The sequence below is a fragment of the Erythrolamprus reginae genome, chromosome 1, assembly GCF_031021105.1.
Source record: "Erythrolamprus reginae isolate rEryReg1 chromosome 1, rEryReg1.hap1, whole genome shotgun sequence".
Classification (NCBI taxonomy): Eukaryota; Metazoa; Chordata; class Lepidosauria; order Squamata; family Dipsadidae; genus Erythrolamprus; species Erythrolamprus reginae.
Window position 1 is genome coordinate 310,996,901 of NC_091950.1, and position 26,866 is coordinate 311,023,766.

At 38.3% G+C, this 26,866-nt stretch overlaps 1 protein-coding gene across 23 annotated transcripts in view; it reads right to left on the minus strand.

Moving 5' to 3' along the window:
- The window catches only part of EPB41L2 (erythrocyte membrane protein band 4.1 like 2), a 103,793-nt gene that overhangs the window by 37,006 nt on the left and 39,921 nt on the right, over positions 1 to 26,866 (minus strand). For all 23 annotated transcript variants that reach the window (XM_070733517.1, XM_070733519.1, XM_070733516.1 and 20 more), the window contains exons 4-9: positions 19,803 to 19,907; positions 11,791 to 11,833; positions 6,161 to 6,236; positions 5,077 to 5,295; positions 3,555 to 3,642; positions 1,693 to 1,845 (exon numbers count right to left, since the gene is read on the minus strand). In XM_070733517.1, the coding sequence (XP_070589618.1) occupies positions 1,693 to 1,845; positions 3,555 to 3,642; positions 5,077 to 5,295; positions 6,161 to 6,236; positions 11,791 to 11,833; positions 19,803 to 19,907 (684 nt within the window). The remainder of the gene's footprint in view (positions 1 to 1,692; positions 1,846 to 3,554; positions 3,643 to 5,076; positions 5,296 to 6,160; positions 6,237 to 11,790; positions 11,834 to 19,802; positions 19,908 to 26,866) is intronic.

Sequence of the window (26,866 nt, forward strand, 5' to 3'; positions counted from 1 at the left end):
AAAAAAGGAAAGTTTGGCCCTGGTGACTTTGGGCCACTCACCTACTCTTAGTCCAATCCACCTCACACAGTTGTGAGGAAAAGAGGCAAGAGTATTGGGTATGTTCACTGCCTTCAGTTAAATATAAAAAGCATCATCATCACCATCATCTCTTAGAATGCAATTTAATTAACAACTCAAAACCAGAGGCTCAAATACCTCACTCAGAGACTACAATTCAAACATAATGTAAACAGGTAATCCTAGAGTTATGAATGTAATTGATCCTGCCAGTAGTTACAAATCTTGTTGCTACCGATTCGGACACGCACTCCTGCGCATGCACAGAAGCGTCCAGGGTGGATGGCCAGAGCCTCCCACTGCTGGAGCCTGCTCATTCCATTTATAACCCGAGGATTCATGGGATTCCTCTTAAACAAGATCATTCCCTCCTTTCACCCACTCATTCACTAATTGAATGTGAGGTTCATTATGTGTACATGAGGTATTTCAAGATGAGGAAGGCCATGGGGGGCCACCTGCGTAAGATCACCCAGGGCCTCCCCGACCCACTGAAAACCTAATGCTCCCCACAATTGCTTTCTCCCCCTCCCCAACCTGCCATGCTTGTTATCTTGTGAAGATCTAGCAAGTAGTCGCCTTGGAGGTTGCCAGCTGAAATAGAGCTTCTGAGGGTTGGATCTGCCCACCAGAGACTCAATTTTGGCCTGCAATGGGCCAGGGGAAGCCTGCAGAGGACTGAATGGAGTGTCAGAGGGCTAGATCTGCCCTTCAGAAGCTCCATTTCGGCCGGCAACATGCTGGATGAATGTTGCAGAGCTTCTGCAGCTGTTCATATAGATGAACAACTGCCATGGTGCTGCAACATTCATAGTTTGGGTCTTTTGTTTGAAATGCTAGGGAATGCTTATCACGTAAGTTCGAACGTTCCCTAAGGGAATGGTCATAACCTGGGGATTACCTGTACAATGACTAACTAAACACTTTCTGGGAAGGCTTTTCCATAACATGTAACATACAGAAAAGCTATTTCTGAACAAGATAAAATTGCTGTAAAGTAGGAGCTGGTCTGACATAATTAAGAATGAAAATGATAGTGTCTCTATTTCCTATTCTAGTTAATGTTCAGGAAAAAACATGCATTCATTTTTGCATAATTAAGCTTTGCACTGATTTAATGAGCTGCATATAGTACACATCTGGGTAAGTATCAAAAAACAAGTCTACAATTGATTAGATTCCATACTAATTTATTTGTAGGACAATTGGTTTGAATTGGAATCTTTTTTGCATTTGGAATCTTTTTAATTGTTTACGAATTATTAGTGAGCACCAAATGCTTTAAAAACATGCCTTACTGTTCATTACTTTTGGATCCAAATTGGTGTATGATTCTGAAATATTAAGAAACAAGAAAACAAAATACTGTAGAAATATCAAAGTGTTGGAGAATACAACACTTTAGACATATTCAATATAGAGAACATCTGAGGAAGGCCATGCACTAGCTGAACGAAGCCTTTGAGTAGTTATGACTGTTTTGCACTATGGCTCTTCAACAGATCTCGTATGATTGTTAAAAAAAACACATCAGTTTACCAGGCACATACATATCACGCTATGAACTACTAAACTACCTGACAAGTGTTCATACAATTTCTGACATGTATATCACCATATTCATGTACTTACTTCAGTTGGTCTGATTTTAATATAGAAATTACTGCGTTTATAAGAAATCTTCAAAATTTTGGGCCATGCAAAACGATTTATTCGAAGTTTATCTTTGTAAATGAGTAGCCCATTGGCACAAACTCCCAACATGATGTCCACACCTTCAGAATCCTATCAAATTAAGAATGAAAGCAATTTCAACCTGATTACAGTAGGAATGCACATAGGCAGGCAGGCAATGAGGCAGCAGGAGTAGAGATTATCTTAAAAGACATGGAAATTGAGCTAAGCAACAATACTGAATCTAAGAAAATACTTCAGAAGTGGACAAATAGACAGTTCATAATGAAGGAAATATTGTAAAATTATAAGACATTGCCTTCTTATATAAAGTTAGATATACTAACTGAATGTTAAAAGAGAACACAGAAGAAAGAAAACCATCATATGAATGGAAATAAAACACATTTTTAAAAAGTTTTAATGATCAATAATCCACAATATATTGTTTAATTCATTCAATTTGCAATACTGTATGCAATATTGTACTTAATATTTTTAGTCATTAAATATCTAAATATTTGGCTAGTAGTTTTTCTATTAGTAGAGGAGACCTATCCTGCTTTAAAATTAAAACATGGGAGAATTTTTACAATAAATATTTACAATAAAGTATTTTATAGATCAAATTTTGAGGGGGAAAGCAAACATATATACACTCTTATGTGCTCAATGTTTATTTATTTATTTCAATTGGAAGGGACTTGTAGGTCATCTAGTCCAATCCTCTGCTCAAGCAACGTTGAGTACAATACTTTCTCTGTGGAATTTTCATTCATCCCACCTACTTTTCCAGATAATTTTGGAACGCCCATTGCCTCCATTGTACTAACTGCAGCAATATGCTTACAACAATAAGAAAAAGTTCCTAGTTGTGAAATTGCCAGCATGATAATCTTTCGTTAATACAGTTCAGAATGGTTCTTTAAATGTACTGGGTGAATAGCAGCTTGGCAGTTTCACAGATATCCCTTTAGGGCAAAGTGCTCAGATTTTTTTTTTTCTTTTTCAAATGGCAATGGGATAATAAAAGTTCTGGATACTTAGACTGGCAATTTGCTTTCTTTGCTGGGTAAGGAGAGGATGAAATAGGCATTTTGCCATTCCAGGATTTTCAATGACTTGTTGGAGAAGGGTGATTCAGTAGAACTTTCTTCAGTTAGAAAAAAACACTGACTAAAATATTGGCTCCCCTATCTGATCTCAAAATTCCAAAATCTGTAATAGTAAATGTACTATTTACTACTTGCATAGATGATTTACAGAATCTGAGACTAGAAATGGTGTTATATGAAAATAGTATCACTTCTCCCTTCTCACCTGCCACTTACTACAGAAGCAGCAGCACTGAGGAAAAGTAATTTCCCCCCAATAGTATCATCATGGAAGAAGCATCAATTCTGCATTTGCTTGTATATGTTGATGGAGAGAATATATAAGGGAGAATGCGGCAAGAGAATGGTGTTCAGAAAACACAGCTCTTGATTAAAATAAGTCTAAACAAGCATGAAATGACATATATGCAATAAAAATGTTAAAAATATCTACTATGGATTTCAAATTATTCTCCAAATATCCCTGTCTTTCAAGCAGGAAAAATACAGTATCTCAAGGACTACATCTCTGATACAGGATGTATTTACACTGATTCGCACATCTGTCAGGAATTCTACTTCCCATATTCTAATCAAATCCCCCTTCAGATTGATTGGGCACCAGCAACAACACTCATACAGTACAATAGGTATTTTTAAGTAGATGAATCTACTACATTTTCTAAATAAAATTTCATTTTCTATAGAAATGTTGACTAATAATACCTTAGCATGATGTAAATCCACTCCATACATGGATAGCCGCTTGGCATTTTCTATGAATTGGGAATCTGCCTGTGCTGGAGTCAAACCTCTGCAAATATTTAGAAAATAAATATTAAAAAAATCAATATTATGTTGTGTTCTTATTAATATATCAAAACATAGCCCTTGCTACTCAGACCATGGTCTAGCCAAGTCAGTTCTTGTTTCTAGATATGGCCAGTTTTTGCAAGGGGTAGCACTGCTTTGAATTCCATCCATTTTAAACATCTCCAACATTCATGCTAAAGGAGAGTCCAATTTCAAATATAATCGCTTCCAGTCTTTGCATTTGTTAAAACTATCAAAACATACTGGAGTAGAAACATACTTGGCACAGGCATGCCAGAAAAAAGTGTTACATCAATATCTGATAATTGGTTACCAACATTTTGATCATTTTAAAAGCTGAAACAATAAACGGAAATGCCCTGGTGTTTTTAGAACAGCTACTATTTAAGCAAGGAAAAAAGAACCGAAGTTACTCTTTGGGGATTCAAACGTTATTATCTCTCAAGATGAAGAAAAACAGGGCTACTGCTTTTATGAAAATCCAAATGAAGTAATAAAGATGTTTGTCTCAAACAGTACTCCCTGCATTATTGAACATCTTTTTTGTACTGTTGAGCTTCAAAAACGGGGAAGGAAATCTCTAGTTTCTAGTCATCTTTCTTTTAAAATGTATAAATAGTACTCAGCAATAATTTCATAATCATATGGAAGCTGAAAAATATCTTGCATTTTCAGGTTCCGGTGTTCCTATGAACTTTTTCCCTTATGTTTTAATGTTATGCTTATCTTGCAAATTAAAACCTTGTTACCACTGGTTCTTAATTGCAGACTTGCCCTCTGGGAAACATTATGGCAGTGGTGGCAAATCTATGGCACACGTGTCACAGGTGGCATGTGAAGCCAAATCTGAGGGCACGCGAGGCATTGCCCTATGTCAGCTCCAGTGCATATGCTGATTTTTGGCCTTCTTTTTTGGCCGTTTTCACACTCCGTAGGCTTTAAGAAAGCCTCCTGAAATCTGGGGATGGCAAAAAACAGCCCTACCAGAAGTCGGAGGCTTCAGTGCGGCATGTGCATGTTTAGGCAACGCAGTGCTTGTGCAAATGCGCACGGAGGGAAGGCATTGCATTGTGGGTATGGGCGCCCGAGCCAAAAAAGGTTCACCATCACTGTATTATGGGATCTTTCATCCAAAACTTTATTCTAACGTTCATTTCCTTCTCTCGCCTTGTTTTTAATTCTTCAGTAAATGATTGAAGTTTATTATTTTCAACATCTTTTTCTTTCTTATTTATTTCTATGCTATTAATAACAATCTCTTGATTAATTTACCTATTTATGAGAGTGGTATGGTAATATTACATAATGCCTGACTAGAGCCTAGGGTTATATATTTTGTTTTTAATTGTATGAGCATTATCTGCCACAAGCAAACAAAAATGCACACAAATCAATTACTTGGAACATGACGCACCTGTGTGTCTTGTGTAATTCTACTACTTTATCCTCCAACTCTTTTGTCTGGTTAGGTGCAAAGCGGAATTCCTGCATGTAACCACTATCATGCTCCTCAGGATCAAAGTCACCTAGTTCAGCTTGTAAAGTATATGAACCAAGCAGAGCATGGGTCACAAAAGAGCATGGTAGACGTCCAGAAGCAATATCCTGACGAAGCTGCAAACAAAGGAAGTACCTAGGAAAAAGAACAATAATAATTGTCTGACAAATTTTATTTCTTTGTTTCCTTTTTATCCTATTCCCGTCATTACTTTATATGTAATTCAGGTCAGTGAACATTCATAATACTCTTTCCTTTAATTTCCCCCACAAAAGCTTAATATTTTCTCTATTTTTAACACTTTAAAAATCTACATCAAAAGCAATCTGCAAACAGAGAAATTATTTATTACAAAAAGGTTATATTTAAATAACCCCCTAAGATAAAATACAGGAAATAGTACGGTATAAGGGCAGACTAGATGGACCATGAGGTCTTTTTCTGCCGTCAATCTTCTTTGTTTCTATGCAACTTCAAAAAAGCCTTCCAAATACAGCTTATTTCTCATATAAAGCTGGAAATTATATTATCAGTGAAGTCTTAGTGCAATTTTTCTGACTACTAGTTTTTAAACTTTTTAATACACACACACACAGAGGCACACACACACACACACACACACAAAGGCACACACAAACTTAACCATAACCATAGAAATGTTAGAATTACAATAGTGTTTATTTATTTATTTATTTATTATTTAGATTTGTATGCCGCCCCTCTCCGCAGACTCGGGGTGGCTCACAACAAAGTGAGCCTAGGTAATGGTCTGTTTTGAATATCTGCAGTGGATTCAATATTGTTGCATTTCTGCTTTAACTTGTTCTTCTTTTTTCAATAAAAACATTGCCATTAAATCAAATACTGAAAAAAGCAATAGCAGATAATAGCTTTTTAAAAATTTGGCCATTTTCTTTAGGCTTATGAATAATATTTTACAGATTTTCCAAGAAGACCTAAATAATGTAGGATTTCCATTCAATAAGGCTTAACAGCATACCTGGTGATTTCTTCTGTTAATTGTGAAGGGTCAGGTGGGTAAAACTTCACATTAAAGGTGAACTGCCATGGCAAATCTACATTTAACACATTCCCCAGAGAATACATGGGAGAAAAAAAATGAAAACATTCAAAGTAAACATTATTTTTATCCACAAATAGGAAAAATGTAGACATTAAGGATGGGAGTGAAACTCTTTTTTAAGAAACTGTTTTGTTTATATTGTAAAATTATTAATATGCTAGATTTTAAATTGTTTTGCCTATATTATTTGAGATTAATGTATCACCCTGTGTCTGAGATCTGCACAGAATCCTTGTATTTACTCTCAATTATTTTGCATGAAATTTAAGCCATGTGAAATCTTCATTTTTATTGCTGCAATTTATTTAAAACACTGAATTGTTTTGAAGTCCGATTTCCATTTCCTTAATTTCTTGCATCCTGGTACTGTATATAGCTTTTTTATTAATAGATTAATATATATCAATAGATATATAATTATATAAGTAGTGCTGATATTTTCATAATTCTAAATGTACATTCTAAATGTTTTAAAGTTATTTACATAATGGGAATCACCAACAGTATGAAAATTTCCTTTTGAATTTTTGGGAGTGTATGAAAAAGCATCAGATGTGATTTATGAAAATTAACTTATTGTCCTGGCACCTCTGCAAATTCCTTTAACTCCTCCTTAGTATAGCTGTCTGAGTCAGAATGTTTGAGAGTCCAAATCATATAATCTGAAAATAGATTTAAAAGCTATGTCTTACCTCCCATTTTCATCCTACAAATCTGATTACTGGATGTAAATGCTATTGCCAACACTTCTATGGCTTTGTTGGATAATAAAGGGAATAAAGAGTAACACTGTTGGTACCTCTTAAATTTGTAATGGGATCTGAATCATTACTATTAAGTCTTATATGAACTTTGGTTGGTCCATAAATATATATTTAAACAATACAAATTTGTTTAATCAATGTATTAAAATGTATTTACAAAGAATCAAAACTTTTATTATATCTAAATAAAAAATAGCTAGGGAAGATTAATTTTACTCCTGTACACTGCATGTTTAAAGAAATGAAATGGACATATATGATGTCAAATCCTGTAAATATTTGCCCAACTTAAGGATCAAAATTATATTAGACAGATGCTTCTAAGACTCTAATAAAGGATCCCCTTGGTGCAAAGTATTGCATAAAAATAAAAATTCAGGTATTAAAATTTCTTTAAATTCTTTATAAAAACTCCCGACAATCCATCAGGGCTAAGTGAAATAGAAAAAGGAGATTCCATAAATTGGATGTTTTCTGGAACCAATTCTGAGAATGGTAGCCTATTTCAATATTTATTTTTATTGGTGACTGATTATTTGAGGAATTATTAATATATGTATTATTATTTTTTAAAAGAAATATACATCCATATTGTGTGTGAACAGAGTTGGTTCTAGGAATCATTCAAATTAACCCAATTCACAATAACAGTATTAATAAACAGTATTAATAAACTCTATCATTATTTATCAAATTTAAATAATCCTCATTATATTGTTCAAACATGCATAAGCAAGAAATGCTTATGTATTTATCCTCATCTTTATCTCTATCTTCATCTATGTCTTCTTTGTTCAATCAAAACACTTCTCTATTATATATGAACAAATCTGACTAGGTATCATTCATATTGATCCGATTCATGCTAAGATTGTTAATAATCTCTATCGCATTTATATAATCCTCATTATATTATTTAAACATATATAAAAGGAGAGTGCCTAGCATCATATCTTCTCCTCTTAAAGTGCTCGGATTCTTATCCATTTTTAAAATATTAATCCAATTCACAATAGCAAAATTTGTAATCTATATCACATTTAACAAATTTAGGTAATTCTCATCAAATTGTTCAAAATTGCTCAGCAAAATGCTCTACTATCATCCCCATGCCGAAGAAGCCCTCCATCAATAAACTGAATGACTTCAGACCAATTACTCTAATATCTGTAGTTATGAAAACCTTTGACAAGCTAGTGATGTCTCACTTGAAAACTATCACGGATTCACTGTTAGACCCCCTGCAATTTGTATACTGAGCAAATAGATCAACAGATGTTGCTGTTAATGTGGGACTGCACTACATCCTGCAACATCTTGAATCTCCAAAGATCTACACTAGGGTTCTCTTTGTAGACTTTAGTTCAGCATTCAACACCATCATACTGGACATTCTTCTAACTAAACTCAATCAGCTAGCGGTACCTGAACATAGTTGTAAGTGATCACAAGCTTCCTAACAGGAAGCAGCAGGTGAATCTAGGCGAAATCACATGAGATATACCCCCTGCCCCAAGCCTCTGTACTCTCACCATTTCTTTCTATATACCAATGACTGCATCTCAAACGATCCATCAGTAAAACTACTGAGCTTTCCAGATGATACAACAGTGATTGGTCTCATTTGAGACAACGATGAAACCGCATACAGATGGCAGGTTGAACTAGCTTTGTGGTGCAACCAGAACTATCTGAAACTGAACACATTCAAAACCGTAGAAATGTTGGTAGACTTTAGGAGAAACCCTCCCATCCTACCACCTATTACAATACTAGACAACACAGTATCAACAGTAGGGGCCTTCAAATTTCTAGGTTCTGTCATATCTCAAGAGCTAGAATGTTCACCTAACATCAAAAAACATCATTTAAAAAAATACAACAAACAATGTTCTTTCTGTGCCAACTCAGGAAGCTCAAACTGCCCAAGGAGCTGCTGATACAGTTCTACAGAGGAATCACTGAGTCTGTCATCTGCACTTCTATAACAGACTTCAGAAGATAATCAGAACTGCAGAAAAACAATTGCTGCCAACCTGCCCTCCATTGAGGACCTGCACGAGTCAAAAAGAAGGCTGTGAAAATATTTACTGACTCTTCGCATCCTAGACATAAACTGTTTCAACTCATATCCTCAAAATGACGCTATAGAACACTGCACACCAAGACAACTAGACACAACAGGTTTTTCCCAAATGTCATCATTCTGCTAAACAAATTTCCTCAACACTGTCAAACTATTTACTAAGTCTGCCCTACTATTACTACTAGATTTTTCTCATAATTCCTATCACCCATCTCCTCCCACTTATGACTGTATTTCTGTAATTCGTTGCTTGTGTCCTGTAAATTTTTTATGTACACTGAGATCATATGCACCAAAGACAAATTCCTATTCTAAAAATGCCTAACTCCTCATCTTAGAGATAACTAACAATGTTAGCGCAAATTAGATCAATATGAATGATACCTAGTTAAATTTGTTCATATAGTAGAGAAATGTTTAGATTGAACAAGGAAGATACAGATTAAGATAGAGACAAAGATGAGGAGTTAGGCATTTTTAGAATAGAATAGAATTCTCTATTGGCCAAGTGTGATTGGACACACTAGGAATTTGTCTTTGGTGCATATGATCTCAATGTACATAAAAATTTTACATTTGTCAACAATCATGAGGTACAACACTTAATGATTGTTATGGGGTCAAATAAGCAATCAGGAAACAATCAATATTAATAAAAATCTTAAGGACACAAGCAACGAATTACAGAAATACAGTCACAAGTGGGAGGAGATGGGTGATAGGAATTATGAGAAAAATCTAGTAGTAATAGTAGGGCAGACTTATTGATCTAATTTGCACTAACATTGTTAGTTATCTCTATCACGTTAATCAATTTTTTGTAATCCTCATTATATTATTTAAACAAACATAAAATAAAAATGCCTAACATCTGTAAACTTCTAATCTTTTTATTATTTTTATTCATTCTATAAACAATTTATGTTCTACTATTTCCCCTGTCTAATTTAATTTCTGCCTTTACAATCAGGCTACTTTAATATTTAAAGGGCAATTTTTCTACCCATTATCTCTTCTCCTCTTTAGTGCTTCTATTCTTATTCATTTTTTAATTTGTCTCCCATACTCTTCTTTATCTCTATCTTCATCAATCTCTTTTTTGTTCAATCTAAATACTTCTGCCAGTACAATCTTGTGCTGCCAATTCTCCAGGTTATCTGCCATATCACAATCTCCTTATCAAAGGTATCTTCCTGTCTCTCCAATAGTTGATTTGTCTGTTTTATTTTCTTCCTTTGTCAGCTGCTTGGTCAATTCTATTTTTTTGCTCCAGTCCTTGCTTTAAAAAGTTTAAACTGTTAACTTATACCTTTGGTTTTTACCAAGGGCATATGGGAGGACACTGTAGTTGAAGGTCATCTCTAAAACAGAATAGGAGTCATTATCAGACATGGAAACTATTGCTAATGATTAAAGGAAGCCAATTTCATTCACTTCTCTCTCCCCCTTTCTATGTTTTAATGCCTATTTTTATTTTTCTAAATTGTACATGTTTCATTATTTTTCAGTAATATTTGTTCTGATGATGCAAATACTTTAAAAATATTTGATTGATCTAAAGTACTCTATTGACAATGAACTATATAGATGCAGAACGATGAATTGTTAAAATTCCGGAGCTGCTATACAAGCAAATAATAAAAACAGGTGGCACTCATTTGCAGTGCTTCTGTTCCAGATGAACAACAGTGGATAATGAGGCTGTGAAACAAGTACTATAAACATACACAAAAGCCTTTTCATTATTTTCCACATGCATAAATATACAAGGTAATAGGCAACTTGACCAGTATGTTGTAATTACAAGAGTTACAAAGGAGAAATTTTTCTTGCATTCTTTATATGACAATCAAAATAGGGTTAACAGACATTGTACTACTAATACCAGATTAGATTATGCAGTTTTACCAAATGAGCTTTGGAATATTGTGACAGACTGATAAAGTATTTGCATCTGTTCACTTTTCAAAAGCCTGATTTTTCTAGGAACTTTTTTAACAGATGACTTGGAAAATTCATCAGAACCTAAGACATGATAAAGATTTAATTTAACTCTTCTTGTTCTAGAAACATCTAGCTCATTTAACACTGTACACCCTAAAGATTTCTAACAATCTTAATCTTAATATGCTTATAAATACAATAAATACAGTATTGTAAACTTCTGAAATTTTTATTATATTAATTTGTGGCTTTATTATAAATGTTTTATTTAAAATGCAACATTACATAAGAAAGCTTGACAAAAATTAAGTGTCCAACCTCAGCCTTAAAGCATCTGTTTTTTTGTATTTAGGCAATGAAAACAAACAAAAAGGATTTCAGCTCCATTTTTACACCCCATCAAAGAAATTGCCTACCCTCCATTCATAGAGGGGAGCTGAAATCCAAATCCAATGCGTGGAAGAGAACTCGTTCAGCTCCATTTCTGCACCCTACCGAAAGAGTTCGGCTCCTATGAGATGAGAAGGATTTTGGGGAGAATCCAGCAAGAAAGATTGCAAATGATGATCACACGATTGTGCAGTGCTTAGCAATCAATTGTAAGAACAGGTTGCCAAGCATCTAGATCACAATCACATGGGGGTTATTGATGGAAGATTATGTGACAACCAGAAATACTTGAGGTCATTGTAATTCCAAATTATATATCAAGGACTACCAACTGTGTGACAATAAGAGGTATGAGCACTTACTGCGAATTTGCTTCTTGATTTCCTTTGAAGTATCAAGCCAATTCTAAAAAAAGAAACGACACATGAAAAATATAATATTTAATATGTGTTTTATAGTGTATCAATAATTGATTCATTCAAAATCAGTATATAATACTGAGAACCTTTCATCTATCTACAGTGATACCGGGATGAGGTTCTTAAGGTGAAAAGTTTGTAACACGAAACAATGTTTTCCATAGGAATCAATGGAAAAGTGATTAATGCATGCAAGCCCAACATTCACCCCTTTTGCCAGCCAAAGTGCCCATTTTTGCGCTGCTGGGATTCCCCTGAGGCTCCCCTCCATGGGAAACTCCACCTCTGGACTTCCGTTGCCAGCGAAGCACCTGTTTTTGCGCTGCTGGGATTCCCCTGCACGGAAAACACGGAAAAAACACGGAAGTCTGGAGGTGGGGTTTCCCATAGAGGGGAGCATCAGGGGAATCCCAGCAGCAGAAAAACGGGTGCTTCGCTGGCAACAGAAGTCTGGAGGCGGGGCATCCCAGAGGCGGCGGTGGGTTTGTAAGGTGAAAATAGTTTGTAAGAAGAGGCAAAAAAATCTTAAACCCCGGGGTTGTATCTTGAAAAGTTTGTATGATGAGGCGATTGTAAGTCGAGGTATCACTGTATTTCTAAACTGCCTCAAACACTGAAAAAAGTTTAGGCTTTACATGTTAGGATTTAAACAGCCAAAGAAGTAATAAAATAGAAAAACTGAGAGTAATAGATGGCCCAACATCCTGGAAATTCACCAACTGAAACTATTGTTAACAATAAGTAATAAACTGCCAGTAACTTGATGAACCCCTCCTATCTCTGTTGTAAGAATCACACTTCCACAGTTTTAAAAATCTCAACAGCTTCTGAGTAATCTTAACGGGAAGCACCATTATAAAACATTTTACAGGATTCGAGCATGAAATGATAAATGTATGCGTTAGTCATCACATCGAGGTTTGACTACTGCAATGCTCTCTACACGAAGCTACCTTTGAAGAGTGTTCAGAAACTGCAAATTTTGCAGAACATAGCCATACGAGCAGTCATGGGCCTGCCTAGGCATGCCCATGTTCTATGGCACTCCGCGGACTGCATTGGTTGCCAATTGGTTTCCCGATGCAATTCAAAGTGTTGGTTATGACCTACAAAGCCCTACAGGCGGGACCTCCTTCTGCCATATGAGTCCCAGCAACCAGTTAGGTCCCACAGAGTTGGCCTTCTCCAGGTCCCGTCAACAAGACAATGTTGTTTGGCCTAGGGGGGAATGCCTTCTATGGGGGCCCTGGCCCTCTGGAATCAGCTCCCCCCAGGCAAGGGCCTTCCGCAAGAGTCTGAAGACCCATCTATGCCGCCAGGCTTGGGGCCATTAGATAGAAACATAGAAACATAGAAGTCTGACGGCAGAAAAAGACCTCATGGTCCATCTAGTCTGCCCTTATACTATTTTCTGTATTTTATCTTAGGATGGATATATGTTTATCCCAGGCATGTTTAAATTCAGTTACTGTGGATTTATCTACCACATCTGCTGGAAGTTTGTTCCAAGGATCTACTACTCTTTCAGTAAAATAATATTTTCTCATGTTGCTTTTGATCTTTCCCCCAACTAACTTCAGATTGTGTCCCCTTGTTCTTGTGTTCACTTTCCTATTAAAAACACTTCCCTCCTGGACCTTATTTAACCCTTTAATATATTTAAATGTTTCGATCATGTCCCCCCTTTTCCTTCTGTCCTCCAGACTGTACAGATTGAGTTCATTAAGTCTTTCCTGATACGTTTTATGCTTAAGACCTTCCACCATTCTTGTAGCCCGTCTTTGGACCCGTTCAATTTTGTCAATATCTTTTTGTAGGTGAGGTCTCCAGAACTGAACACAGTATTCCAAATGTGGTCTTACCAGCATTCTATATAGCGGGATCATAATCTCCCTCTTCCTGCTTGTTATACCTCTAGCTATGCAGCCAACCATCCTACTTGCTTTCCCTACCACCTGACTGCACTGTTCACCCATTTTGAGACTGTCAGAAATCACTACCCCTAAATCCTTTTCTTTTGAAGTATTTGCCAACACTGAACTGCCAATACAATACTCAGATTGAGGATTCCTTTTCCCCATTGCATTATTTTACATTTGGAAACATTAAACTGCAGTTTCCATTGCTTAGACCATTTATCTAGTAAAGCTAAATCATTTACCATATTACAGACGCCTCCAGGAATATCAACCCTATTGCACACTTTAGAGTCATCGGCAAATAGGCAAACCTTCCCTACCAAACCTTCCCCTATGTCACTCATAAATATATTAAAAAGAATAGGACCCAGAACAGATCCTTGTGGCACACCGCTTGTAACCTGACTCTGCTCAGAATACTCGCCATTAACAATAACTCTCTGATGTCTACGCTTCAGCCAGCTGCAAATCCATTGAACTATCCAGGGATTAAGTCCAATCTTCACTAATTTATCTATCTATAGATTCTATCTATAGATTCTAGCCCTCTGACCGACAAATGTATTGTAAGTTAGTTGATTGAATGGGAATGAGAGGTTTTTAATGGTCTTAGGTTTTTAGATTAATTTATTTAAGCTAATCGGATTTAGGATGCTATATTGTTCCTTTATATGTTGTAAGACGCCCCGAGTCGGAGAGGGGTGGCATATAAATACAATCAATCAATCAATCAATCAATCAATCAATCCATACACACACACACACACATATTGTGAGAATGGCCTGCCAAGAATACAATTGTCACACAAGGTAAGTTTCTTCAAAGGCCTTCCTAGCCATTACCATCATTTGGTAAGAGATTCGTATTGCCCCCACCCTTCTCACCTTCCACAAGTCTTCATCTATGCCGCCAGGCTTGGGTCCACTAGACTCTAGCCCCCAGGCCGATAAATGTGTGGAGAGTAAGTTGACCGAAAGGGAATGACTGTCTTTTTATGACTTTCTATTTTACATTATAAATTTAAATTAATTGGATTTAGGACATTATATATTGTTCCATTTTATGTTGTAAGCCACCCCAAGTCCTCGGAGAGGGGCAGCATAAAAGTTAAATAAATAAATAAATAAATAAATTTACTCTCTGGGCTAGGATCTGAGAATCCAGGAGGGCTCCCAAAGAGATTGTGATTTAAATTGAATTACATCAATATTGTTTTTTACTTTACATTAATTTCTTATTCATTTTTTAAAAATCCAATTTTCATAAACTTCTATGTTTATTAATGGTAGGCTCTGAGTATTATTCAAAATAGTTGTCTCTCATTCTGCAAAAGTAAAAGATTTCTATCTGCTATACAATTATAAAATGTTTCTGAAACTAATAAGATAACAGTCGCACAACTGACTATATTGTTCAAATTCTGTCACTGTAATTTTTGGGTGAGAAGCAGTTCTTTGAAATATGGTCTTAACTAAGTCATAGACTGATGAGGCAATTTTAAACATACATGCGGACAGAGGTTTCTATAGGATCTAATACTTCCATCATTTCGACTTACTTAAGATTTTCATGTTGATGAAAACCATGTTGTGCTGATGCTTTTTTGCTGTCCCCTCTTTGCCAGTGTGATTTAGATATGAATATGGAATAAATTTTATCTTTATCTCAAGTTGCTGAGCAAGAAAAATGACTTTTGCTCTTTCCTCAGAATAAGATATGCACATCAAAGATAGAAACAAGGAGACAACTTTGCAAACCAGTTGGAAAACTCAGAGACTGATGTTCTCTGTGCCTATATTAATTGACAATGTGAAATTATTTGCTTTTTTACTAAAGACTATAAAACGAAAACAAAGATAGGTCTCATATTTTCCTGTCTGCGGCTTTCTCTCTAGCTTTGGATTACTAGTAGCTAGCTGTTTGTTTACAAACTCTTTCTTATTCATGCATCAATGTCTTTTCATGAGCAAGTTAAAGGGATAAAAATGTTTTTTTTAACAAAAAGAACACAAAGACCTCGAGTGTCTATAACAATTTTTCAAAAATATTAGATTTTATGGTCATAAAAGTTAATGCAATTGCTTTTTCAAATATGCAGCTATGAAAGAATTTCCTTTTAGATTAGATTGCCCTCTACTGTTTTCCTCCTTATTTTTCTACAGATATTGTTTTTTCTGTGCTAATTCATGAAAATAACAGTTCCAGACTTAGTCGTATAAATGTTCTGATGTCCAGTTTCTCTTAAACATAGAACGCCAATTAAAATTAGACTAAAATACATTTAATCCTTTATAAAGCACAAAATCTAGTTTTCAACAATTAATTATTCATGTATAAGATACTTTTTTTCTATGAAAAACCTTTGATACACATTTATTTTCTTGAAAATAAATAAAAATACCGTTTTATTGCCTTCTGTATACTAGTAAAATGCTCATACCGTCTACTTTCTAAGACTGTACAAGCTTAAAGGAATCCGCCCATCATGATAACTTGTTTTCCCAGGTACTGGGATAGACTAGCTCAGGGACAGGCAAAGTTGGCTCTTCTATGACATGTGAACTTCAATTCCCAGAATTCCTGAGCTAGCATGATTGGCTCAAGAATTCTGGGAGTTGAAGTCCACAAGTCATAAAAAAGCCAACTTTGCCTACCCTTGGACTAGCTAATCACAGGAAGAGTTCAACCTCTGGCAAATTTGAGCCACTTCGTTGGCAAAGTACTGTGAAAAACTGTCAAGCCTGCCAAGTGGAAAATAATGCTCCCCCAAACTGGGAGATGTCACCTTAACAATCCAATCAGGCAACAGTTCATCAACAGCTACAGTTACTATCACAATATAGGTCTAAACCTGAATTTGTATTCAGTTAGATTTACTGTCACTTTGTCTCTTGGAGCTCCTTAATAAACCAAGGAGACAATCAGAATTAACAAGAAAGAGAGGCTACTTAGAAGCAAATTCATTAAAAATTCCTGTATCCAGTGATTCATTATAAAAGCAACAGAACTGGCTGTCAAATTGTTGAGATATTACCTAAATATCTTCGGAAATCTCTCTAGATCCACTTGAGGCAGTCAATTGTGTTAGATAACTATGCCCCTTGGAAGGCATAGTTAACAGTCAATTTTATTTGCACCAGGAAATCACCTGACTACAGCAAAAAGGCTCAAGGTAATTAATAACCTTTTTATCCAGATTGTTAATTATCTGCTCTTAAATGAAGACAAGATCTAGTATATGACCATTTACATACATTGGGGTATTATATTTACAAAAGACCCAGCATACAACCATTTACAAATATCGGGTGGAAATTACAAGTGGCCACTATTGCATTTCCAAATTTCTGAGCCTTCTTGGAAGCCTAGAATGAGGTCACCCAACAAATAATATGAGAGCAATACTGGCCCTAAGACTTGATCTATAAGCTCAGCAAGAGATCCTATCAAGCAATTTTTGTCTTCTTTAAGGAAACAAAGACATAATAAAGTTCTTCTAACATCATTTTTGCAGTCAAAAACTTATGAGAAATGGGATCACATCTTTTGACATACCGTATTTTTCGCTCCATAAGACGCAGTTTTTTTCCTCCCAAAGTAGGATGAAAAATCAGCCTCGTCTTATGGAGCGAAGATGCAGGCAGGGAGGGGGGGAGGCTGCGAATTCGGAAGCGCCATCCCGCCGGCTGGCTGGCTAGCTGCTGCCTGGCCCACCGTTCCCCGTAAGCTACGCCCGTGAGCAGGCGTGCACCCCCAAATACACCCGAGCGCCCTTTTCCACGGGCGCATGCTCCCCATCCCCCTGCCAGCCCGCGGGGAGGTGAGCGGGGGCGGGGAGGTGTGGCAATAGGAGTAAAGGGAGCCGCGGCCGCCCCTGCCTCCCCACGGTGCCTCCGGCCAAATGCGCCCCTGGCTTCTCCACGCTGCCCTATTGCCCGCCCGAACCGCCTCCTCTGCCACCTCCTGCGTTTGGGCGCGATCTGCCTCCTCTCCTCTGCTGCCTCCTCCTGCCTTGGGGCGCAATCTGCCCCCTCTCCAACGTCGCTGCCTTCTGCCTTGGGGCGCGATTCGCCCCCTCTCCTCCTCCGCCGCCCCCTGCCTTGGGTGAGCAATCCGGGAGTCCGGGACAGGGTGGCTTTACGCCACGAAGAGAAAACGGCCGACTTTTCCCTGCTGCCGGAGCCGTTTCCTCTTCATGGCGCAAAGCCACACAGTCCCGGACTCCGGGATTGCTCGCCCAAGGCAGGAAGCGGTGGAGGAGGAGAGGGGGCGGATCACGCCCCAAGGCAGAAGGCGGCGGCGGCGGAGGAGAGGGGGCGAATCGCGCCCCAAGGCAGAAGGCAGCCATCTGCCCAGACAGAAAGGAAACAAGAGAGAGAAAGTGAGAAGAAGAGAGAGAAAGAGGGGGGAGAGAGAGAAAGAGAGAGGGGGAGAGAGAGAAAGAGAGGGAGAGGGAGAAAGAGAGTGGGAGAGGGGGGAGAGATAGCAAGAGAGGGAGAGAGAGAAAGAGAGAGGGAGAGGGGGGAGAGAGAGGGAGAGGGGGGAGAGATAGCAAGAGAGAGAGAGAAAGAGAGAGGGAAAGGGGGAGAGAGGGGGGAGAGAAAGAGAGAGGGAGGGAGAGAGAGGAGATAAAGAAAGAGGAGAGAGAGAAAGGAAGAGAAAGAAAGAAAGAGGGATAGAGAGAGAGTGAGAGATGCTCAGTGAGCCTTTCTTTGAAGTTGCCTTTCTTTCTTTCTTTCTTTCCTTCTTTCTTTTTCTCTCTTGCTCTCTTGCTCTTTCATTCTTTTTTCTTTCTCTTGCTTTCTTTCTCTCCTTCCTTCCCTCATTCCATTTCTTTCATTCCCCCTCTCTATTTTTATTTCTCTTTCATTTTCTTTCTTTCTCTCTTTCTTGCTTTCTTTCTTGCTCTTTTTCTTTCTCTCTTTTACCTTCCCTTCCTCTATTTCTTCTTTTCTTTCTCCTTCCTACCTTCTTCCCTCCCTCCCTTCAGTCCTTCCTCTCTTACTCTCCCCTTTCATAAGTTTCCTTGCTTCCTTCCTCTGTTCCTGTCCCTTCCCCCTTTCTTTCTTTCTTTCCTTCCTTCCTTTCCTCCCTCCATTTCTTGCTTTCCTTTTCCTTCCTCCCTTCCTCCCTTCTTCCCTCCCTCACTCCCTTCTTTCACTCCTTCCTCTCTTCCTCTCCCCTTTTTGGCTCAAAATATTTTTTTTCTATTTTCCTCCTCTAAAATCTAGGTGCGTCTTATCAGCAGGTGCGTCTTATAGAGCGAAAAATACGGTATATAGCAATGGCAGGAGCAGACTCCTAAACAGAGCAGAGTGTAAGCGTAAGAGTCCTCTGTATGGCATAAACTACAGGGCTAGAACTGTACAGATCAAATCATTGCCTCTGTCTATTGCACAAATCACCGCTTAACCAAACTGAACTCCCATACTTCAGGAAAACACGAAAGCTATTTCTTATGTCTCATCTTCTGTTAAATGAAATGATATATTTCTGCGTACGCCCCATAAGACAAGATCATCAGTGAGTGTAACATTCTAATTAATTGTTCAAACAATGTTGATATTATTTATTGCAAATGTATTTATAAATAAAAGTGAAATTGGAGTCCAGTTGCTTTCAGTCATCATTCTCTCCTTCAGCTGATCACATCCATACACCCAATCCCCAGGCCATGGATCAGTACTGGTGTGTGGCTTGTTAGAAACAGGGCAACACAGATGGAGGTGAATGGCAGGCAAATGAGCAAAACTGGATCTGCATTTACAGCCGCATGACCACCTCAGATCACCAGATACTGGATTCTCATAGAACCGCAAACCCTACTGTAAACTGTGCATGTATTTTAGATTGTGTGCTCCTCCTTCTCCCTGCCCCTATGGAAAAATTGCTCAGTTCAAAAATATGACAGCAAGAAATAGCATTATTGAGTAACTCCCTTTTCTGCTCAGAAATTTAGACTCCGGACTATAAAAGACAATATTCAGTAATAAATTTCCATATATTACAAAAGTTCTTACACATTTAATACATACTTTCTGATCTGTATGGTCTTGGAATAGCAAGCCAAAATAGTCCCTTTCCAGGAGGTTAAGATGCTCACACACTTTGTCAATCAACACCTGTCCTTTTGCTTTTTTCTAGGAAAAAATAGAATACAGTAAATCAATGAAACATATAATATAAGGTTAATTTTATTTTAAAACACAGCAATACCAAAGAAAACTACTCTGTATTTGTTATCAATGGTTTCAATTTGCTATTTCAGAAGGTAAATCAAAAGTAAATAAATGTTTCATAGTCTATATCCAACTCATAGGAAAGTGCTAATTAAAACCAATGGAGTTGGCTAACTGAAATTTAAATTTTAAGTTTTTGATATTTCCATGTGACACAATGTCAGAAAAAACTATTACTGTTTTAAATAATTGGGGCAGCAAAAGTACACACACAGACAGATAACATTTCAAAAGGTTTGTTCTTAGGTTTGTTATTTTTTCTGCATCAAATATTGTACATAATTTTATTAGTAGTAAATTAATAATTAGTACTATTAAATAGTAATCTTTATTAATATTAATGAAATGCAGCATGATATATAATAACACTGGGTATAAACATCCAGAAAATCTAGGGCACTCAAAAACCTCTACGGTAGTTTGATTTGAATTAATAAATGAGAACAGACAACTGGCCTTTCTGACTTTTCAAGATTTGTTGAAACATTGAAATAGTGTCTGCTATTGGCAGAATTCAAGAGGTGCAGTATGGTGCCTTTCATTTTCAAGTCCTACATCCTTATTTGGCTATTTATGGCATTTAAAAAGCAACTATAATGTGACATTTCTGAGACCTGGCAACTGAAAGGCATTTCTGCAATTGCTTATCACGCAGATTTCAGTAGACGCCACTGCAATTCCAGAGAAGTCCCTTTGAGTGCCTATGTGTAGGCTCTTGCAACACTAAAGTTATTGTGCCTGACAGTCAAAGACAGAAAGCTCTAAACTGAACGAATTATCTATGCCGTTGAGCTATGTGCTACACAGTAGTTGTGAGAAACACTGTACAAATACAAAGGACAAGGGAGAAAAGGTATGCAATAAAACTACCAAGCTCAATAAAAGCATTGTTTGTTGTCCAAAAGAAATCAAAGCACATTCATACCAAACTGAACTGCTCAATTTATATTCGGCATTTACAATTTTAACTGGATCATTCAGTTTTATATCTCATCAGCTGAAATGCAAGGAATAATGCAAATAAACCTGCTGCAACGCAAACTATTTCTAATGATATACTTAGGTACAATTGGGTGTGTATGTAGTTTTGTAACTTGTATTTACTGGTCAAGAGATTTTACTTGTCGCCTTATATGTTCAATTTATCATTTAAGCAGGACTTCAAAGTGTAGTAATGAATAAATCCAAGAAATTAAATAACCTAGTCTAAATATGTGGAAAATTCCAGTTTAGATTTGTATTTTAAAAAGTCATCCATGTGCCAAACATAGGATTATTTTCTTATGTAAAAAAGAATGAAATATTTTTGGCTATAAAGTTAGCTATCACACAACCACGTCACTCATGTACTGTTGTTATTATTATTATTATTATGCTTCCTACTCAATTTACAGTTGCTAAATCTTCAATGTCCAGAAGATCGTCATAGTGTACATAACCAGTTAAATCTTGTACGTATTCTTATTTTGTTTCTGGTGCTACATTTTTGCCTTCCAAATAATATTTAAGATTATTGTAGTAAGTAAAAACCTGAATATTTTCCATTTCACTATAAATATAATTTTGCCAAATGACTCTCAGCATTTAAAATAATGCTGAGATCCATTAAAATCCAATTAGCCACCCACTTTTACTTAATATGATTACTCAAACTTAGATTTCAAAAACATCATTTTACCTGGCAGGTTACCATTCAAAAACTCTTAAATGAGCAAAAATTATATAACGTACATGCATTACATGACCATTATAATCTTGGGTAGTATTTAGTTAATAGTATTTTGTTAAAGGTGCAAATTAAAAAAAATTGTTGAAGATTTTGTTAGAACAATCCAAAGAAAATGTACTCGTGCTGAGAAAATATTGATCTTAAATCTATCATCCATCATTTAAAATCTGATTTATAAGAAAATATTTAAATAAATAAATTATATTTGACATTGTGGATTAGTAACACGGACTAGCAAATTGACAATATTTAGCGGGAAAATGGCATAAATTGAATTCTAACTGTTGGAAGCTTCTCTAACTATTGGAAGCTTCTCAGTTGAATTTTGTATTAAAAGATCAATGAGAAAAACTGTCAGAACGGATATTTTATATATAGCTTTAGTGTATCTCAAGTTTATTTTGAAAACAAAATAAATATGTTATTTAATTTTATGTTATTATAGCAAGGTTTCTAAATTTCACACTATATATTCATGATTGCCAAATCTTTTTACAGAAAGTGCAGTTTGAGACAAGAAAAATATTTGGACTAATTTAAACAGAGTTTATAAGTTTTAAACTATAAATAAAATATTTTATTTTAGCATTTTGCTGGAACATAATGAAATTGACTCAACTTTCATGTTTAAAAACATGCTTGATATAGCTTATTATGGCCAGGAAATCACTTGGAAATTGTAAGACATATGGTACTTGCGTATTTAATTTTTTATAAGATAGCAAGTGCAGACTTGCACTTCAATCAAGCAAACTACAAAATCCTTGAAACAGTTATGTCATGCCCAATACACTTCAGTTGTTCAGACGTGCATAAAATATAGCCATGCAGTCATATTTAAATGTCCTTGTCATAACATTTTAATTAGAACAGAATGCCCCTGTGTAGAACGCTCTAATGAAAACTGCATTTGTTTCGGAAAGATTTTTTATATGTTGGCTGCCTACATCTCATTATGGCATTCTTTAGACTTCATAAATAGTTATATGATTGAGTGCTTAAAATGAACTATAATAAAGCTTGTATATAATCTCAAACATATATTTAGATATTTTAATTCAATGAATAAAAAGTGCAGTTACTGGATTTAGTATTTTCTACTTATTAACAAATAATATACCTTATGTTCTACTAAATTGGAAATAACCAAGAATATAGGGCAATGAAAATATTAAGTGTTAACATTTATTCCTCTTTCATAAGGCTGAAAGTAATTCGTCTATAAGAAGGAAGCAAGGACAGAGAAGTTGGAAATAGTCTGAAACATATTTGTGAAGATGCAGCATTCTTGTATGTATATACAGCGGTACCTCTACTTAAGAATTTAATGTATTTCCTGACTAGGTTCTTAAGTAAAAAAGTTTGTAAGTAGAAGCAATTTTTCCCATAGGAATCAATGTAAAAGCAAATAATGCATGCAAACTCATTAGGAAAGAAATAAAAGCTCGTAATTTGGGTGGGAGGAGGAGGAGGAAGAGGAGGAGGACAGTCACTGCCGAAGGAAGAAGGTGAGGTGAGGTGAATCAAAAAAATTCAAAAGTTTAAGGCTTAAAAGAAAAAAAGAGGGACTCTGCGGTGGCGAGAAGCATGTGACTCCCGTAGACCCTGCGTGAGGCTGCACTGTGCCAGAGAGAGAAACCCATGCGGGTGAGAGGGGAAAACCTCCTGCTGCTACCTGCTTCCTCTTCCTTCCTCTCCTCTCGCTCGCTTTGTAGCCGCTGCCTTTCCTTCACTGTGGTGACTCCTCGGTTTGGCTGAAGTCGAGTTGATCCGGCCAGGATGAAGCCTTTCCACGCGCAGACACTCCGGGAGGCAACTTCGCACCGGGTAAATGGGAGGCAGCGCGAGGGAGTCACCACAGTGAAGTGGTTTCTTCCTCTCCAAGCGCCCAGGGAAAGGAAAATAGGCGTTGATTGCTTACCTGAACGCCTCTTCTCGTATGATGAGCGGATACAGCAGTCACGTGGGTTGCTCCTGTCCAATCCGATGGGACTGAGCCTAGTGTTTTAAAAGCCTGCTGGATCCGCCCCTTCCCCAGAATTCGCGAATCCGTAGACTTAGGCTCAGATGTGAAGGCTCAATAATGTTCAACTCTCATGATTAGAAGGAAAGGCAGGTTAAGGTATAGTCATAGAAGACAACATAAAAGGGAGGGAAGTGTACCCGCTCATCGTACGAGAAGAGGCGTTCAGGTAAGCAATCAACGCCTATTCTCCGTACTGAAAGAGCGGGTCCAGCAGTCACGTGGGACATACCCAATAGATAAGCCCCTAGGGTGGGATTAGTTCGCTATCGTGAGAGATAACGGATTGGAGTACCCTTCTGCCGAAGGCAGCATCCGCTGAAGCGTAAGAATCAATCTTGTAATGCCTTATGAAGGAGTTTGGCGAGGCCCAAGTGGCTGCTTTGCAGACTTCTTCCAAAGGGGCTTGAGTCGCCCAAGCGGCAGACATGGCAGCACTTCTGGTGGAATGCGCTGTAATATTCCTTGGAATGGAGAGGGAAGCTGACTCATAGGCCTTTGAGATGGTCCCTCTAATCCAACGGCCTATTACTGTTGAGGACACTTTGGATCCCATGGATCTGGGATGGCATCGGACCAGAATATCTCCGAGACCGCCTTCTGCCGCACGAATCCCAGCGACCGATTAGGTCCCACAGAGTGGGCCTCCTCCAGGTCCCGTCAACTAAACAATGTCGGTTGGCGGGCCCCAGGGGGAGAGCCTTCTCTGTGGCGGCACCGACTCTCTGGAACCAACTCCCCCCGGAGATCAGAACTGCCCCTACTCTTCCTGCCTTCCGTAAACTCCTCAAAACCCACCTTTGCCGTCAGGCATGGGGGAACTAAACATCTCCCCCTGGGCACATTTAATTTATACATGGTATGCCTGTGTGTGTGTCTGTTAGTATATGGGGTTTTTTAAATCTTTAAATATTTTAATTAATTGAATTATTTATGATTTGTTTTACACTTGCTGTGAGCCGCCCCGAGTCTTCGGAGAGGGGCGGCATACAAATCCTAATAATAAATAAATAAATAAATAAAGAGTGCTTCAGACCTCCAAATGGGTCTTGTGCGTTGAATATATATTCTCAGCGCTCTGGTGAGATCCAGAGTGTGCCATCTAACTGCAAGGGGATGGTTCTGTTTAAGACAGAAGGAAGGTAAGACAACATCCTGGGATCTGTGGAACATGGAGCTGACCTTGGGTAGAAAGGTGGGGTCCAGGCGCAGAACCACCTTGTCCGGATGGAACTGGCAGAGGTCCTGTCTGATTGAAAGAGCTGCCAACTCAGATATGCGTCGGGCGGATGTAATCGCCACCAGGAATGCTACCTTAAAGGATAGGTACCTGAAGGACGCTGATTTCAGGGGTTCGTAGGGTGCCTGAGTAAGGGAATGGAGAACCCGTGGCAAGTCCCAGGAAGGATATCTGTGGACCTTAGAAGGTCTGAGGTTAGAAATTCCTCTGAGAAATTCTTGGATTTCCGGGAAGGAACGGAGTGGTTGCCTGCGAGGCCCTGCCAAGACAGAAGAAATAGCTGCCAGGTGGCGACGGATGGTGCTGGCTGAAAGGCCTTGATGAAATCCTTTCATGAGGAAGGCGATTATCCTGTGAATGGGAAGGCACAGGGGAGATAAATCCTCTTGTGAGCACCATTGGTGAAATTTGGACCAAGTATGGTCGTAAATTCTATTGGTAGACCCCCTTCTGGCCTTTAGGATGATTTCCACTGTGTCTGGGTCGTACCCTCACAGGTCTAGATCTCGCCGGATAATAGCCAGGCGGTGAGGTGGAACCACTCCAGATCTGGATGAAGCGAGGCACCTTGCTGCAACATATCCTCCGAAACGGGGAGTCGCCAGGGGTCCTGGGCGGACAGATGTTGGAGGTCCGCGAACCAGGGCCCGCGAGGCCAGTGAGGGGCTATCAGGATTATCCGGGCCCTCTCTAGAATGATCTTGTGGATCACGTCTGGGAGAATTGGAATTGGAGGGAAGGCATACAGTAGACCTGGAGGCCAAGGAATCCTGAGAGCATTGGTTGCCTCTGCTCCTGGGGATGGAAACCTGGAGATGAAACGAGGGAGCTGAGCGTTGGCCTCGGTCGCAAACAGGTCTAGCAATGGGTGACCGAACCTGAGGCATATTTGCTGGAACAAGGTCTGATGGAGACTCCACTCTCCTGGATCTAGAGTCGATCCTGAGAGCCAGTCCGCTTGGACGTTGAGGACTCCCGATATGTGGTCGGCTAGTAGCGACTGGAGATGTCTCTCCGCCCAAAGACCTAATTTCAGGGCCTCCCTCATGAGGGCCTTGGACCTGGTGCCTCCCTGTCTGCAAATGTGACTTTTTGTGGCTATGTTGTCCGTAAGGATCAGGACATGCTGGTTGATGAGGTGAGGTTTGAAATGTTTGAGGGCCAGAGAAACAGCTCTCAATTCTAGCCAATTGATGGGCCTGGAAGCTTCCTCCGCTGACCACGTGCCCTGGGCTATTAGGCCTTGGGCATGGGCTCCCCAGCCCGATAGGCTGGCATCTGTGGTGACAACAAACTGGTCCGGGCACCTGAAGGGAGATCCCTTGTCCAGAGCTGGAGAAGTCCACAACTTGAGGGATCTGAGTATTGCGGATGGAATAGAGAGGCGACGAGTCGAGTTGCTGTTCCCCGATCTCTGGAATGGTAACAGAAGCCATTGTAACTCCCTGGCATGAAGACGAGCCCAGGGAACAATACCAATGCACGACACCATCTTCCCCAGTAGAGAAGATAGGGTGACGATGGAGGCTGTTCTTTGAGATTGAATATGGGAAATAAGCTCCAATATGCTTTGTTTTCTCTCAGAAGAGAGGAAGACCTGGGAAATTTCTGAGTTAATGATGGTTCCCAGATGTAAAATGGAGGTAGATGGCCGGAGATGGCTCTTACTGAAATTGATGGAGAAACCATGGGAACAGACATGGTGAGAGATCTGCAGCTACTCCCTCTTTAGAATTTCCATGAATTAAAATGTCATCTAAATAACATAAAATATGAATGGGCGTGGCACGGATATGTGCCGCCAGGGTTCCCAAGAGCTTGGTAAAGACTCTAGGAGCTGAGGAAAGCCCGAAGGGCATAGCCTTATA